The sequence below is a fragment of the Diospyros lotus genome, chromosome 10 (genome assembly GCF_014633365.1).
Source record: "Diospyros lotus cultivar Yz01 chromosome 10, ASM1463336v1, whole genome shotgun sequence".
Classification (NCBI taxonomy): Eukaryota; Viridiplantae; Streptophyta; class Magnoliopsida; order Ericales; family Ebenaceae; genus Diospyros; species Diospyros lotus.
The window spans coordinates 28,146,569-28,162,132 of record NC_068347.1 but is presented as its reverse complement, the minus strand read 5'-3'; the positions used below and the strand labels follow the sequence as shown (position 1 = coordinate 28,162,132).

The 15,564-nt window shown below is 38.3% G+C and overlaps 2 protein-coding genes across 5 annotated transcripts; one reads left to right on the top strand and one right to left on the bottom strand.

Annotated features, from left to right (window-relative positions):
- The first annotated feature begins 807 nt into the window (after positions 1-807).
- Positions 808-9,329, top strand: LOC127811589 (uncharacterized). Of its 3 annotated transcripts, XM_052351583.1 has the most exons (6): positions 810-965; positions 1,554-1,663; positions 1,768-1,851; positions 2,100-2,144; positions 7,597-7,694; positions 8,967-9,329. In XM_052351583.1, exons 3-6 carry the CDS (start codon positions 1,798-1,800, stop codon positions 9,043-9,045), a joined length of 276 nt encoding a protein of 91 aa, XP_052207543.1. In that variant the 5' UTR covers positions 810-965; positions 1,554-1,663; positions 1,768-1,797; the 3' UTR covers positions 9,046-9,329. The 3 variants fall into 3 exon arrangements, with proteins under 3 accessions (XP_052207542.1, XP_052207543.1, XP_052207544.1); XM_052351582.1 differs by lacking the exon at positions 1,554-1,663 and having other exon boundaries at positions 808-965; positions 8,967-9,325; XM_052351584.1 differs by lacking the exon at positions 1,554-1,663 and having other exon boundaries at positions 869-944.
- Positions 9,330-9,451: 122 nt separating this feature from the next.
- Positions 9,452-15,211, bottom strand: LOC127811588 (YTH domain-containing protein ECT4). Of its 2 annotated transcripts, none has more exons than XM_052351581.1 (8): positions 14,844-15,211; positions 13,807-13,876; positions 13,532-13,676; positions 13,360-13,433; positions 12,764-13,249; positions 11,435-11,968; positions 11,084-11,296; positions 9,452-10,464 (listed from the first exon to the last, which is right to left on the bottom strand). In XM_052351581.1, the coding sequence occupies exons 2-8, from the start codon at positions 13,852-13,854 to the stop codon at positions 9,835-9,837; spliced, it is 2,130 nt and encodes a 709-aa protein (XP_052207541.1). In that variant the 5' UTR covers positions 13,855-13,876; positions 14,844-15,211; the 3' UTR covers positions 9,452-9,834. The 2 variants fall into 2 exon arrangements, with proteins under 2 accessions (XP_052207541.1, XP_052207540.1); XM_052351580.1 differs by having other exon boundaries at positions 14,934-15,211.
- Between the last annotated feature and the right edge of the window lie 353 nt (positions 15,212-15,564).

Genomic DNA, 15,564 nt, shown 5'->3' with positions numbered 1-15,564 from the left:
GATAGATTGACAGGAATGCTTACAAAATGAGAATAAAAAGACGAAATTGCTCCCGCCCACTTTGCAAATTTGCAAAGTGGACCACTGCCATTCTTTGTCTTCTACCCTCCCATGGCCTTGTCTCGTTCCCATGCCGTCGTCGCTTTGTTGCCCTTGTCTCGTCCATCGTCACTACATCTTCAAGTTGCAACGACGATCGATGAAAATGCAACGACGGTCAATGAGGCAAGGGTCAGTGAGGTGATGACAATAAGACTACAGAAGCAAGGTGAGGGCAGCGAGGCGATGACCATGGGTAGGGTTGATCCAATGTTTAATGGGGCCCTAAGCTATAATAAATTTTGTGACCTCCAAAAAATAATAAAAATTATTAAAAATCACATTTATTGCTCGGCATTGTGTGCGTTGTTTACTGTTCTTCTTTGTGAGGGTGACTGTTGATGTATGTATTTGTATTTTTTGAGGCCCCAACCAGCAACTACTATATTTTTTTGGGGTCCCCAAAAATTGGAGGCCTAGACATAGGTCTCAGTGGTCTATGCCTTGGGTCGGCCCTGGCCATGGGAGGCAAGAGAAGAGAGCAAAGCAGGGAAAGAAGAGAAAGGGATAATTTTATCTTTTTGCTCATTTTTTATAAGTATAAAGTTGTCAGGCTCAAATATTTTTCACATTTTATTGAAAGGGTGATCATTATAATCTCTATAAATATTCAAATGGTGACCATTTTAATTTTTTTAAAAAAAATATTAAAAATAATAATGAAAATAAGAATACTTATTCGGGACAAAAATAAAAGTAAAAAAACAAACCAATTTTTCTAATTCCAGCCACAAGGCAACTAAGACAAAGACCCCTTCTCTACTGATCTCCTATTCTCCTTAGTCCTTCCCTCTCCTTTGTTCATACCCGGCTCCTTCATCGTTGAAGCTCTCTCTTCGTCACAGGTTCCGTTTCTGGGTTTTATAGTAAGCTTAATGTCCCTTTTCTTCGTTTATTTTTCTGCTCTTCTTGGTGCAAGAGAATTTAACATTTTCTTCTAGGGTTCTTACATTGTTGCGAAGGTCATGAAGTGTTTCTTCCGAACGATTCTGATTGGTTATTTTGTGGCGTACAACTGTTTACTTATAGTCGTGCACGTCTAACATTGTTCGTTCATGTATAGGCTTGTATAGTAGGTATATGTTTGCATGTTCTGTAGACAAGCGCGATGGTGTAAATGAATTTTATCGGCATGCCTGCAAAAGTTGTGTTGAAAGAACATTTCGGTCTCAAAGTGCTTTGCCCATTTGTAGTGTTCTAGGTTACGAATTTTTTTGGTGCACTGCACGCCATGTCTTCGATGAAATGCCTTAGAGGATATGGATTCCTGTGGGAAGTTGGAACTCTTCCATGGTTGATTTGAAAAATAATAATGTATTTTACTGTGTTATACACTTGGTACTTACTAGTCTGTACTTTTTCAGTTAAATTCTGGCTGTTAATTTTTTTTATTGATTAGATATGCTGCCTGTGTGTTGCTTTTGACCTCTATATCTCCCTGCTACTTTTCCCAGCCTAAAGAAGCTAAAAATTGACTTAGTTTTGCCTCTCCTTCAATCACAATAGAGTCATAGCACCTTAGAGAGCGTCCTTGCAAGATCTCTTTTCTCTTATTTTCTTATCGGTGAGATCTTCTCACATGAATAGCTCTCATTGACAACTTATCTTTCTAGTATACCCTCTTTTTTTCCGCCTTTATCATAGGTTCTGGTGTTTTATGGTTCCCAGGTATTTCGTTTCTGAGAAATTGTGAAGAACATGCCTTCTCTTCAAACAGCTCTGCCTCCAGAACTTGCCAACAATGTGATTAGGGTTAGTATTCCCTGTTTTATTTCTTTAGCCCACACACACTATTTTCTTCTTTCTCTTTTTTGTCATTTTCATCTTCAAGATTTAGTGTTTATTTTTCTACTTAACGAAGTTACCTTGTGAGTATAATTCTCAATTAAACTCTTTCTATTTCTTAATCTTTGGACAGCTGAGTTGGATTTTCTCCAATTGCGGAGGCCTTTATCTAATTTTAATTCAATTTACTGTTTTTGTTCTGTTTTGTTGTGTAGCTCTACCGAGAATGCCTTCGAAGAGCAAAATATATTGGCAGTCGGGTATGTTGTTATCTTCTCTCTCTCTCTCAGACTTTATCTATTGGGATTTTTTTGATCTGTTTTGTGTTTGTAATAATTGAGCCTGTGGCATATCTTTGATTTGTCATATTTTCTTCCCTATTATATTTTAGGGTTCTGAACTTGATACATATATATATATATATATTTTATAGACTGAGCACATGGTATCTCTTTGACGAGAACACGCTCACTGGCGAAATAGGATATATCACTTTTTTTCCTGGTATTATCTAAACATGATCCCTTCCAATCTGATGTATGGCTATTCAAATTTTCTTGGGGGTAATATTTCTAAAGCAAACTATGCTGCCAAAACTGATTGGTGAATCGAGGCAATTGCCTGATTCAAACTATATTTGATTTGCAATTGCTGGTTTCTCTCTTTGTATATTTAAATAAATGTCTGTGATAGGTGGATTTTGTTACTAATATGTGAGATTAGTTTGCAGGAGGTTTGCAGACTTCAATGACAGTTAGTTTTAAAATGTTTGTTGCTATTATTTCAATGGCATTCAAACTCTTCTAGTAATGGATTCTTTGTGGTTCATTCTGAGCATCTTTGCTTAGCAATCAACTTTTGAGGGATTCCTAATTCTGAAATGGATGCTTTGTACTCCATTTATCAATTGGATTGGACCTATGCATAGATTTGTTCACCATTGTTATGTTTGTTAAGCCATAGATGTGAGGCTTCTCCTTGGTGGAATTCATCCCATTAGTTTCCATATAATTTATGTATATGACTATAAAATATGAGCAGTCTTGTTCGAAATTTGAATTATATGCACACATTTACTTGTACAAGTTTGAGAGCTTCTCGATTATCTTACCAAGCACACCATGCCTTGAAGTATCTCATATGGGAATTTATGAACTTCATTCAATTTGGGGGCGGTAGGTGGATTTATATATAATGCCTTAGGTTTTGATTGGGCCTTCCAGGTTTTGATTGGGCCTTCCTATTCTATATCCCCTTGGAGGAAAGCTAACTTTAATTACGAAAATCGTAAAGCAAACAAGTGAACTAGAGGTATTACTTCATTGTGCTAATAAGCACTTTTGTCTACCTCACCAATTAGATTTCCTACCGTTTGGCTCAATATCTGGACAAGAAAGCAGACTAGGTCCTTGGTGTCTGTCCTTAATGGTAAAAAGACATGTGGTTCCAATTCTGAAGCAAACTTTGGGTGAACCCTTTATAAAGTTCTAGCTTTAGTCTGTAGATGTGATTGGCTAACTCTACGTGTCTCTTCTTAATCATATCCATTATTTGGTCAAATTCTTATGAGCACAAGAATTTGTTGTGATTGCAATACCTACTTGTAATGCCCCATATTTTCGTGAGGTTGCCACGTAATTTAAGTGAATTTAAAATATCAAAAATTGGTTTGTAAGGGCAACAAGTGACTGAATCAGCTATAGCCTGCAAGGAGTGCCTTGGAGCTTAGATACCTAAGGAAAAAGGTACGTCATTGACAAGTGTCTTGAAGCGAGATTTATGATGCTGAAAGAAATCAAATCAAAAACGATTTTTGGTACAGTTTTGAGTTGGCTTGAAAGACCAAATGATGGTAAGGGGCTTTCGGGAAATCCACGAAACCCTGAGGAGACTCTAATTTTGTAAATAAAACAACTCTTAAGTGGTTTCGGAATCAAATAAAAGGGTTTGCGATCGAAACATGCATTTGAGGCCTTAAGTGTAATTTTTTATTCCAGTCGAAAAAGGGTTGAAAATAATATTTTTTCAAATTTGTTGGGCCAATTGAGAAGCATGTGACTTAGGGGTTCATGTGGTAAAATATCAAAACTTGAGGACTTGAAATAAGGGCCAAAATGACAATTGAAAGAAACTTGGGGTATTAGCTTTGGATTTCAAAATTCATTTCATTATAGTTTTGGATCACTTTGGATTTCAAAATTCATTCCATTCTACCTTTGAATCATTTTGGAGTTCAAACAACATTGCATTCTAGCTTTGGATCACTTTGGAGTCCAAAGCTTATCTAGGGACATGTGGCGATGCGTGATTGGTAGGGGTGAGCAAAAGTTCGGTTAAACCAAACTAATCGAACCGAACCGAAAAGTTCGGTTGGTTTAGTTCGATTTTTCATAAAAAGCGGTTCGGTTTGGTTCGGTTATATTTTTCTTTAAAAATCGGTTCGGTTCGGTTATTTTGATAAAAATACTCAAAAACCGAACCGAACCGGATGTGTAGCAAATAGGCGAACCGAACCGGCTACACCGTCCCCCCCCCCCCCCCCACGCAAACCGAACTAACCGCCCCCCCTCACGCACGCGGGCGCGACACCCCATTTCTTCTTCTCTCCATTCTTCTCTCTCTTGCACGCATCTTCTCTTCTCTTCGAGTTTTAGCGATGGCAAAGACGAAGACTCTCTTCGAGTTCGAGTCTTCGAGTTCTGGCGATGGCGAAGACGAAGACTCTTTTCGAGTTCAAGTCTTCACAGATCTGGCGATGGCGAAGACAAAGAGGAAGGCTCTTTGATGGCGATGTCGAAGACGAAGGCTCTTCCCTCTTCGATGCTTCGTAGATCAGCACTGGCTGCCCACAGATCTTGTGATGGCGAAGATGGACGAAGGCTCTTCGATGCATCGTAGATTAGCACTGGCCGAAGGCTCTTCGTCTTCATCTCTTCTCTCTCCCTCCACCATCCGTCGCCGTCGCTGATGGCAAAGAAGAAGATGAAGGTTGAAGACGAAGATGAAGACAACACCGATGATTTTTCGGTAAGTTTTCCGGCTACTTCTTTTTTACATTGAAACTTAGATCTACTAAAATCCAACCATTAGATGCTTTTAATTTTTGGGTATGTGGGTCACCATGGTTGGGGGAATCCGATGATCGATTCTGATCATTGGAATTGTCGGCCGGCTAGGTGGCCGACAGCAACAACGAGGCTGTTCTCTTGGTTATTTTGTGTTCCAGTTCGGTTATTTGGTTTGGTTTGGTTAGCATGGTTTAGGTTTCAGTTAGTTCGGTTTGTTAATGTTAGTCGGTCGGGTCGGTTCGGTTATAACCAATTGCTCACCCCTAGTGATTGGCCCGAAAAATCTATAAATAAGGCCATGGGGTTGTTCTCAAATCATTCCAAGGTGAGGATCTTATTCTTGAGAAAGGGGAGAAAATTCTGCAAGAAGAAGGGAAGGAATTGGAGGAAAAGCAAAGGAAAACGGGCCTCGCCGGAGTTTTGGGTTTTCGCTGGAGTTTTCGGTTTTCGCCGGAGTTCGTCCTAAACAGTCAAAAAAATGGCAATTTAAGTTCAATTTTTTGAAATATTCTTGTAGAGAGGGAAGGGAGGGACATGTAGATTTGAACGGGGGTCGAATCGAAGCTAAAACGAGAGAGTTATGGTCGAAATACGAAAACTGCGCAAATTTGTTCGAAATATAAGGGCGGTGCGTGTAATACACACGCCGGGAAAGGGCTCTGCGTGAAAGCACGTGGGCCACCTTCCCAGGGCGCGTGTGGGGCCGTCTTGCCTTGAAATTTTCCAGCTTTACTCCTCATTAAATGCCATTCAACCCTATGTAAAAATATTAGAGATTAGGTTTATTGAAATTCGTGCTTTCTACAGAAACCTAGGCTCACTTGCTGTGAAACAATAACTTCCAAGGGTAAACCTTCAAGGTGAGGCTCCTAAACTCTAAATCCTATATTTTTCTCTTACGAGAGATTTCTATTGCATGAAACGTGTTTTGTGAAATTCCTGTACGCAAACTCCTGTTGTTCTCTTGCATGAAATCATATTGCATATATGAAATGTGTTTTCCTGAAAATATATGTTGTTAGCTTTCAACTGTTGCATTTATAAAATTTGTGTGGTCATAATGTTGTATCTATCTGTTGTTGCCTGATGGCAAAAACCTGGATATCCCCCGAGAGGTGTTATGCATGTGCCATCAAGAAAGCTCTCGTGGGGAAAACCGTAAGTCTAAGTGATAACGGATGTGGTGTTTGCATGAGTTCTATGAGGTTGAATCGAGGTGACATGGTTAGAGATCTCCCGAGATGTGTTATGCGTGCGCCATTGAGAAAGCTCTCATTGGAGAAGGCTGACATGTTCACGAGGCATTTCGGAATAATTCTCGTTGTTTCTTCATACGTTTTATACTTGTTCATGCATTTATATAAATTGTTTTGAAGTTCTCACTAGAAGATTCATCTTCTAATTGGATTGTGTCCCTGAAATATTCAAACGTTTCAAATTTGACAAGCGGCTCTAAAGAAAAGGAGATAACTGAAGAATAAGCTCATTTTGCTATTTGTAGCATGTTTTAGAATATCTTCAAGTATTTCAGTCGATGCGAACCTTAGTATGTTTTTGGTTATGTTTGAGACATTCGGTTATCGTTTTCGAGAGATGATATCCATGTATTTCATTTTGTAAACGCCTTGAACAGTTTATCATATGATAAATAAAGTATTATGGTTATATACCATATCAGGTTCGATTTAGCTTCCGCATTTGGACTTATAACACCTGTCTTAGCTATTTGATCGTTGGGTTTGATAGACTAAGAAGGTGATATTGGGATTTTTAGGAATTGTACGTTGTACATCAGTTGATGTGTTGTGAAAAAAAAAAAGAAATTCCTGAAATTCTAAGTTATTTAACACACCCGGGAAATCAGGGGTGTTACACTAATAGTGCACTTAACCCAAGAGACTAGTTAAGCATAAAATAAAAGTAATTCTCTTGAACAGGAACTAATTATTCCCTTTCTTCTCTCAGAAATATCGAAAACAATCAGTAATAGGATCCTGTGCACAACTTCATTCGTTCAACTATTCAGCAAATTAGTATTCCTCAGTCCCTGTTTTCCTGAAAGAAAGCTAGACAGGAAAAGTGTACATTGAGAAGGGAAAGTACATTGAATGCTAATGAATGTATTATTAGAGTCAGAATCACTTAAAAACTTTGGGTCTCTTGATGTTTCTAGGGTAGAAGAAACATTAAAGCAGAAGAAAATATCTGGCCTTGAATTAATGTAGGAATCCTATTTATCAGTTAGACAGTATGGTTGAATCTCAAATCAAACCTAAACCAGATACAGAAGCTATTTATGTTAGTCTCAAAGTTGGATGGGTCTTGAGAGTTCTGAATTGAACTGGAAAGAACTCGGAGGACCTATGTTTGTCTTTCTGGCATCAATGCCTGCGAAATAAATCAAATCCTGAACTAGGGGTCAATAAGTGATTTATTGCCATGCCCTTCATCACCAGCCATTAAAATCATCTGATAAGTTACTTTTTATTGGTTGAAGGTTTCTTAGTTCAGCTATTTTGTGGAATTGCATTGTACTTTTTCAATGTTTTTCACGATGTGAAACCGACCTTACCTTCATTAATACTAATCATCTTTGAATTTAAGAAGCAATTTGTATTTAACCCATTCTCTGTCTAACGTGCAGCAACATAACACTGAGCTCCTCCTTGATATGGTGAGACAGCAGTTTAAAAGACACATGCACGAGACAGATCCAGAAAAGATTCAGAAGCTGAAGGATGAGTGAGTACCATTTTACCTTGTTCTTCAACTGCCCTTCTACACTTTCTAGGTGAAAACTAACAAGCCTGGTTAGGATGTAAGAATTCATAATAAAATGTCCATATTTACACATCACGCCCTTTACATTGAACAGGTAGCGGCGCCCTTGAATATTATAGAATCTACATAAGCTGTTTTAAAGTCATTTCAATTGGTCTTCCTTCTTGGATCAGAACGTGGGTATTTTGGCACTCAAGGCTTTTAATTCTTTATGTTAAATCAAATTTAGTGGGTAGAATTGAAGGGGCATCATCAAAACACCTGCACATAAACATGATGAATGCATTTTTTAATTGTCCATTGAACAAGTAGGCTTGGTGGTTAACTGCCTAATGAGCATTCAAGACAGTAGAAGTAGGGTTACAAATAGGAGACAGACATGACATGGACATGAACAAGTCAGGTGGTTATTTTCAAAATTATTTGGATATGATGGGTAGGGACATGTCTAATAATTGATTTTATATTTTATTGTACAAAATAGAAAACAGGAGTGATTAAGATCTCTTAAAAAGCATTTTATGAATTTCAAAATTGTAACAAAATTGTATTAATAAATGTAAACTTACATTATCTTTATGCTATTATTAGAGCAAATTCCACCTAGGCCCCTTATAGTTTTTAGCCATTTTCATGTAAACCCCCAATTGTTTACTTTTAGCATTTAAGGTTCATGTATTTTACCTTTTTTTTTTTTTTTTTTTTTTTCAAAAGCCCGTCTCAATTAAGTCAAGAACTCCCATAGGGTTTCTGTGGTTTTAGTTTTGGTATTTAAAATCTCTGTGAGTTAGTTTAATCTTTCATAATTCAAATTCAACATAAACATCCATGGAGTTATGAAAATGACCTAAATGACAATGGGTCTCCCCCTTAATTGTTTTTAAGTTCTTGTATTAATATGATTTAAGTAATAGTTCCCTTAAAATCTCACCATAAGCATGGATCTCCACATGTTCATAAAGGGATGTTATTAATATATTTTAAAATAGGAGACCTTCGGACAAGTTTTCTGGGCCCATTTAGAAGTGCCAATTGTGTCAATATCTGACACAGGTGTCCAATGTGATACGGCTTGTTTGTGGAAGTGTTGCTATGCTTCTTTGCATCAAGACAAATTAATAGCAATGTTTTCAATTTTCTAATCGAAATAATTTGCCGGCTAAAATAGAGATAAAAGTTGGATATGTTATTGTATTTTCAATCTTGTAATTTTATTCTTTCCGGATTTTGCAGTGCGGCAAGGGGGCTCATAAATCACATGCTATATGAATCTGAGAAGATGACCGGCCGGAAGTTCAGCAAGAGCACTTGATATAACCAGCTCCCCTTACTTGAACCTTCTGGCTCTTAATTGGAATTATAAAAGGTGCGGTTAGGATCCAAGGCCAAGCCCAGGGCTATCTTGATGCTTTAGTTAATTAGTCGTGTTGGTTTAGGCTGTTATACTTTTGTGAGATCACATTTTGCGTCGGTTCTTTCTCGTTATAAGTACACCAAATATTGGTCACTGGGGGACCAAGTCTTTCCTTCCATTTGCAGAGATTAAAACAGTTGCAACTTCTGGTGGCTTCCAATTTATAAAGTTACTCAGATCTGGTTAATAATGTCATGATTCTCAGCTTCTAAATTTGCCAGAAAACACTTGGTGCAGTGGAAAGATGGAAAAGAAGAGCAAAACAACCATTCCCATTAACCAGTCCTCTGAAATTCCCAGTGCAAAAGTGAATTAGAAATGAGATTATCTGTATCTTGAATTCATAACTAAAAGGTGAAAAAGTTGAATGGATATGAAAAGAGGATTACACATGGGCATGGTATTTCCACTAAAACGGGTCAACACAACCAACCATTATCCCCATCCCCAAGATGTCAGTAAACTGCTAAACAAAACAACTTCTTGTGCAGAACAACAAAAGAAACAATTAAGGTAAAAGCTAAACGGGTATTGCATGACCTACAATCATAACATGAACAACCGAGTATGGTACACTCACGGTAAAGGCAAAGACCGACCTGCTGCTCGCTGGATACTCAGCTTGATACTTCCATCTCCAACACAAATAACTTCAAAATAATTAGGCCATAAAACTCCAAATTGTCATCAAGGTTTAGGTCCATTTTTAGCTGCCGCCTCGATCTGTAACGCTTTAGGATCAAGGGGGATACTCCCAACTGTTAAGCAACCAGAAGCTTCTGCATCTGTGTAACCATTAACTCTAACAGGCATCGAACCAACTGTGACAACATCAACTGGTTTCGCATCCACTACCGTAGCGATATTAGAGGGAGTGTCAAATGATTTAGGCTCAGGATGATTCGCGTTGATATTAAGTAGACCAATCTTTAATGATGAGACATCTTCACTTTTTGCTTCATCTGCAGTATGCTTAGCATTTTCCTTGGTAACCCTTGAGCTATTGACATCAGGATCTAGAGAAACCTGCTTACTTGCAGAATCATCAGCCTTTCCCAAGCTATTAAGATCATCAGGCCTGTTAATTTTTCTCTCATCTCCAGTGGAAGGCATATCAACCAGAAAAGTTTGTTTTCGGGGGGGATCCAATGCAGGCATAAGCAAAGGATTTCCGTAGCTTTTTATCAGCAACCTAGCTTTCTCTTCCTGCATGACCTTCTGTCTGTTCTCATAGTACATGAAGTCATCAAGTAAAGATGTCTTCACTGCGGAATTTTTGAAAATTTTAAGCATTTCAATACCTTGCTTGTACCGTATCTGCATAATAACAAGAATTTAAAAAGCTAATTAACTCAGCTGGGACAAAATATTACAACTTAAGCAACATTACCAAGTCAAAGCATATAAATCCAAAACCAATTTTCAATTGAGATGGAATTGAGTCAGCAACTCACTTTTAAATTTATTAACTCTTTGTCAAATAAGGTTTATCACTATGTTCTATTAAAAAAAATCACACTACCAATGGGCCTGCTTTTCAGTATGTTATAATCTCTATGTCAAATGCAGCTAACGGTACATTGTATATAAAACAATTACATTACCACTGGACATAGATACCCCCCCCCCCCCCCCCCCCCAAAAAAAAAGAGAGCCCAGAAGGGGGTAAAAAACGGCCTTTGAGATCACAAACATAAGTATTGCCCCCAAATCACATACCTTGAACCAAAATAAAGCAAATAAATCAAGCAAACAAAAACAGAAATTATCAGATTCAATCCACTGAAGTTACCAATGTGGGATCAGAATTCCCAATGTGAAACCAGGTAGAAAATTATAAGATCTGGTTGGAAATTTAAAGAAACCTCGTATGAGCATCAACACATAGACAAACCACTTTTAATAAGTAATAAAGCATATAAAAAATGAAACAAACCTCTTGTGTATCTCTGCTGTTAGTTACTGGCTTATTTTCATTGTTCTCTAAAATGATGTGCCGAAATATGGAGTTCGGTACATCTTTTATAATGTGCCACTTAACAGCGAAGCTTCCACTCCATTTGTCTTGCTGCCAGAAATCCATATCCTTGTGAAAGTCAACAGGACCGGTCATTTCTGCAACGCCACAGAACTGGCCACTTGCATTGACCTGCATTAACAAAAATCATTGAGAATTTTCTGGTTTCAGAAGTTACATGATTAAAAACAGAATACGACTATCTGTTGAAACACATAAACTACTAAAATAGAAGTCCTTTTGAAAACAAAAACATAAAATACAACTTACAGAAAAGAATAGGAAGACAGGACAGCCTCTATGTTCTCCAGCTGCCATTCTCTGTGCATCTTCATATGCAGCCTGCAGCTTCTTGTTACCATTAGGAGTGGATGACCAAACATTATATTTAATACTCTTATGGACATCATCTTCGCTGTATGACTTGATTACAAAGAACTTAGCATTTGAATAGTTTAACGGAAAATCATCCTTGTTATACTGATCGGTGTAAATAATGATATTTCCTTGAGCGTCAGTCTCTCCAGCTCTTGTGGAATAAGGTTTAACCGCGAAATGAGCTTTTGATTTATTTGTTCTAGGGCCTCGATTCTGTTCAATCAATGTATCTGGGCTTCCACTTGCATCATTTGGAACCCTGCTATACTGGAACTTGGCCTGTACCTTGTCAGCTGTAGCCCGTCCATGAGCACTTGGTCCAAAACTAGACAAACCATTACTGGAAGATAGAGGCATCTTTACTTGGCTACGGTGAGGCAAAGCCCTTCCATGTGAAATGTTATCTACTGCATGAGCACCTATACCCTGTAGAAAAGAAGTTAAAGAAAAAGAAACCAGAAAATGCACCAATAAAACATCCTGATTGCAACATTTAATTCTAAACTTGCTAAAGGCCAAAAAATGGAAAGAAAGGACAGAAATGGTCCACGATGTTGTTTTACAACTATACCAATCTCTTGAGCATATGCCAAAATTGTAAGATATGCACCCAAGTCAGTCTCCCACCTTGCACTTCTCTTTTCTTGCTCCCACCCTCCAAAATTATGGACCCAAAAAAAAAAATAGAAACCTGCTCTGTTCCTTTCCAACAAACCCTGACATAAACCTATCACATGCATATCCAACCTAAAGAATTTTGACATTATCGGAAAAAAAAAAAACGAGACATCCACTTGCATGTTGTATGGTCTATAGAGGCAAAATATCATATTCTTAGAATAGAACAGATAAATGGACTGCATGACTCAGGATAAAATAAAAACACAAGAATGATAGAGAGGTCAATCTAAGAGGAATCCCCCAGTGCACAAGGCTCCCCAATTTGTGAGCGTTGGGGGAGGTTTGGTTTTGCTTGTAGCCTGACCCATTCTCAACTAAAAAGGCTGCTTCCACTACGTGGTCGCATTACCTTTTTAGTCATAGAGAATCAACCTTATTGTTTCTACCAAGGCTAGCCCTCAAACGAGCTCAATCTAAATAAAAAAAAAAAATTATCAAATCTTAGAAATTTATCTGCACTACAATTTATTCAAGGAACATGGAGCTTCTTCAATATACAGGTACACACGCATATATGTTAAAAACAGCAAAGGATGTTACCTGTAGTACTTGTGGCGACGCCAGGCTGGAAAAACTACTGGAAGTAACATTTCCATGTGCCGAAGGTGGCTTACTTGGACCAGAATTTGCTTTAGGGCCTTCAGACATCCTAGAAAAGGAACGAGTCTGAATTGAAGTAGGCTTTGGCTGGACCAGTGTAGAAGTTGCAGGTGCTGAAGGCAGGTTATTTTTCAGGCCTGGGACATTGGATCTATTTGCAGCAAAAGCACCAGTATCCAAGAAGGGCTCTGTTGTACTGCTTGAGATGATCTCAGGGCCAGATTGGACAATCAAGGGGAAGTATGCAGGCGAAGACATGGGGTTTTCATAAGATGGAATGGTGTAATACTGTTGTGTCCCTACAAATGGGCTATCAACTGCTATCACAGCACCAGGTATGTAAGGGTTGTATGGGTTATATGGAGACTGTGCATATCCATAGCTAGGTGTATAATATACATATGGCAAACTATCAGTTTGCACACCCTGAAGAAGGAAAAAAATGCATTGAAAAAAAATATATATATAATATCTTTTATTCAAAAATAAAAAGCGTGAATTTTGCAATGAAAAAAAAAAAAAGAGAAAAAACGAACCGTGTAATGAATTTCTTGACCATCCAGACCAAAAATCCTATGGTGGTCATTCCAATCGCCGGGTGATTCAAATCCTATCCACAACAAACCAAACCATGTGATAACTCAGTAACAAACAAGACAGCACAAATCATCATCCTAATCTGAAAAGGTTACAAGGAGTGAAAAATACCTGTACAGATGTACCCATAATTGGTGGCAGTAGGGTAATAAAAGCCCTGTTCAACAACAAGCTCAGGGGCTCCTTCGTTATACATGGTGTCAAGCTGCTCAATAGGTGGACTTGCTAAATGTGGGTTTGACTCGATACCTTGAATCTAAAGCAAACACAGGATGTTATTATATGTTCTACCAACAGAATCACAGATATTCATAGTAGGCATGGGGCTTCACAAGCTGTTCAAAATAGGTCTTTAATTAAGAGAGAAGTAGTTACTGAGCAATTACCAGATATGGTTCTGCATTTCCATGTTCAGACACGTTATACATATCCATACCAGGACTGCCACTACCACCACTGCAAATGCAATAACAAATTAGATGTCATATGAAAAGGGGAGATAGCACGCATGCATGTATTAGAAGACATAGACGCGTATTCTTTCTCATTCTCCTTAGCTAAGTGTTGGTCTAGAATCCCTCAAGAGGAATGGAAAGTAAAAATGAAATCAGATTACTCGTATTTTTCATCATATATCGGTGTATCATACAACAAAATACATCCTTCTCTCAAGTGCCAAACCATTTTCTTTTTTCATCTTTCCCCCAACCAAACAGAAAGAGAAGCACGAAAAAAAAAAAAACGAATGGCTATATATTATTCATTCTGCTTTTGGAATTGTTATCTATTATCCGGGCGTCGCCGCTCTTTTGGCTCAGGGATTTTTCAGGGAATATTGAGCACCCAAATCATAAATAATAACATATGAATAACCCAACGAAGATAAAACACAGAGACAGAAGAGGAAGTTGCAAACACATATCCCAATCATGTCTTCTACTTCGGGACAAACACATACGCAAATAGCTCAAGGAACATATATGTATTTGCCCAAAATCATCAGTTCAAAATTCAGCTTCCAGAAATATATAGGAAGACATACATCTCAAATCTCAAATACCCATCTCAACTGAGTTCCCAAACACAGTTTCAAAAGTCAACTAATAACCGGTGGAAAGCAGACAAATTGTCGAAAACCCTAAGCCCCACAAGCGGAAGGTAAAACAAAGACCATCTCGAAGTTAAAGAAGCAGAAACCCAACCTAAATCATACTGATTATAAGCATCCTAATTACCCCCCACAACTCCTCAGATCCAGTTCTACTAGACATACCAAAAATCATGAAAGCCTTTGTGTCCAAGAAACTAGGAGCAACCCAAAGAAATCCTAAATAACTCAAGAAAGCCGTCCCTGCAATTACTACAACCACAAACCCTTGATTTTGAAAACTAAAATAATTTATCAAATTCCAGATAACATTACCTCCCACGTCAAACAACCACAGATTCAAGTAGAAGACTGAGGCTCAACTCAATAAAACATGACACACAGACAAACGGAAAGAGGGAATACCCAGGACGAGGTGGATTCAAACCATGCTTTGCTCAGAAGCTAAATTGGAGAGCTTTGGGGTTGAGTCTGCGGCTTTGTGCAACATTTTTGCCCCTCAAAGTGGACGCGCCTAAGTAAACCCTAACCCTAACAAAATCAGGGGGAGAGAGAGAGAGAGAGAGGGGGGGGGGGGGCGGCCTTGCTTGGGTGAAGAAAATGAGAAACAACCTTTGAGAAGATTCGAAGAGAGAAAGAGAGAGAGAGAGAGAGAGAAATTGATGGTGGCACGATACGAAGCGTTTTTGAGCAATTTTCCTTTCTGAGTAGGAGAGAGAGAGAGAGAGAGAGAGCGCACTTCACACAACTTTCTCTGGTGTGAGTTTCCTGAAATACCCCTGGGCCGGACGCCGATTCTTCGAGGAGAAGAAAGGGGACGCAACGACGTCGCTTCGGATCCAAACGGCGTCGTGCCATCACTTATTCCGTGCCTCTGGTCTTACGCTATTGTTCATTGTGGTGACGCGACGTGGATTCCAGCCGTGTCGGTCGACAACAACAATCAACAATTTGAATTATGCCCCTTCTTTCGATTTTAATTTTTTTAAATTAATAGATTTTCATTTTGTGAATATAATATAATATAATATAAAAA

What these genes read in the sequence shown, in the direction of transcription:
- LOC127811589 (XM_052351583.1), top strand. Translation starts at nt 1,798, where the DNA reads ATGCCTTCTCTTCAAACAGCTCTGCCTCCAGAACTTGCCAACAATGTG. An exon ending in CAAAATATATTGGCAGTCGG is followed by an intron (nt 2,145 to 7,596) that starts GTATGTTGTTAT and finishes TCTAACGTGCAG; the next exon opens with CAACATAACACTGAGCTCCT. An exon ending in ATTCAGAAGCTGAAGGATGA is followed by an intron (nt 7,695 to 8,966) that starts GTGAGTACCATT and finishes CGGATTTTGCAG; the next exon opens with TGCGGCAAGGGGGCTCATAA.
- LOC127811588 (XM_052351581.1), bottom strand. Translation starts at nt 13,854, where the DNA reads ATGGATATGTATAACGTGTCTGAACATGGAAATGCAGAACCATATCTG. An exon ending in GAAATGCAGAACCATATCTG is followed by an intron (nt 13,677 to 13,806) that starts GTAATTGCTCAG and finishes TGTTTGCTTTAG; the next exon opens with ATTCAAGGTATCGAGTCAAA. An exon ending in CTGTCTTCCTATTCTTTTCT is followed by an intron (nt 11,297 to 11,434) that starts GTAAGTTGTATT and finishes TTGTTAATGCAG; the next exon opens with GTCAATGCAAGTGGCCAGTT.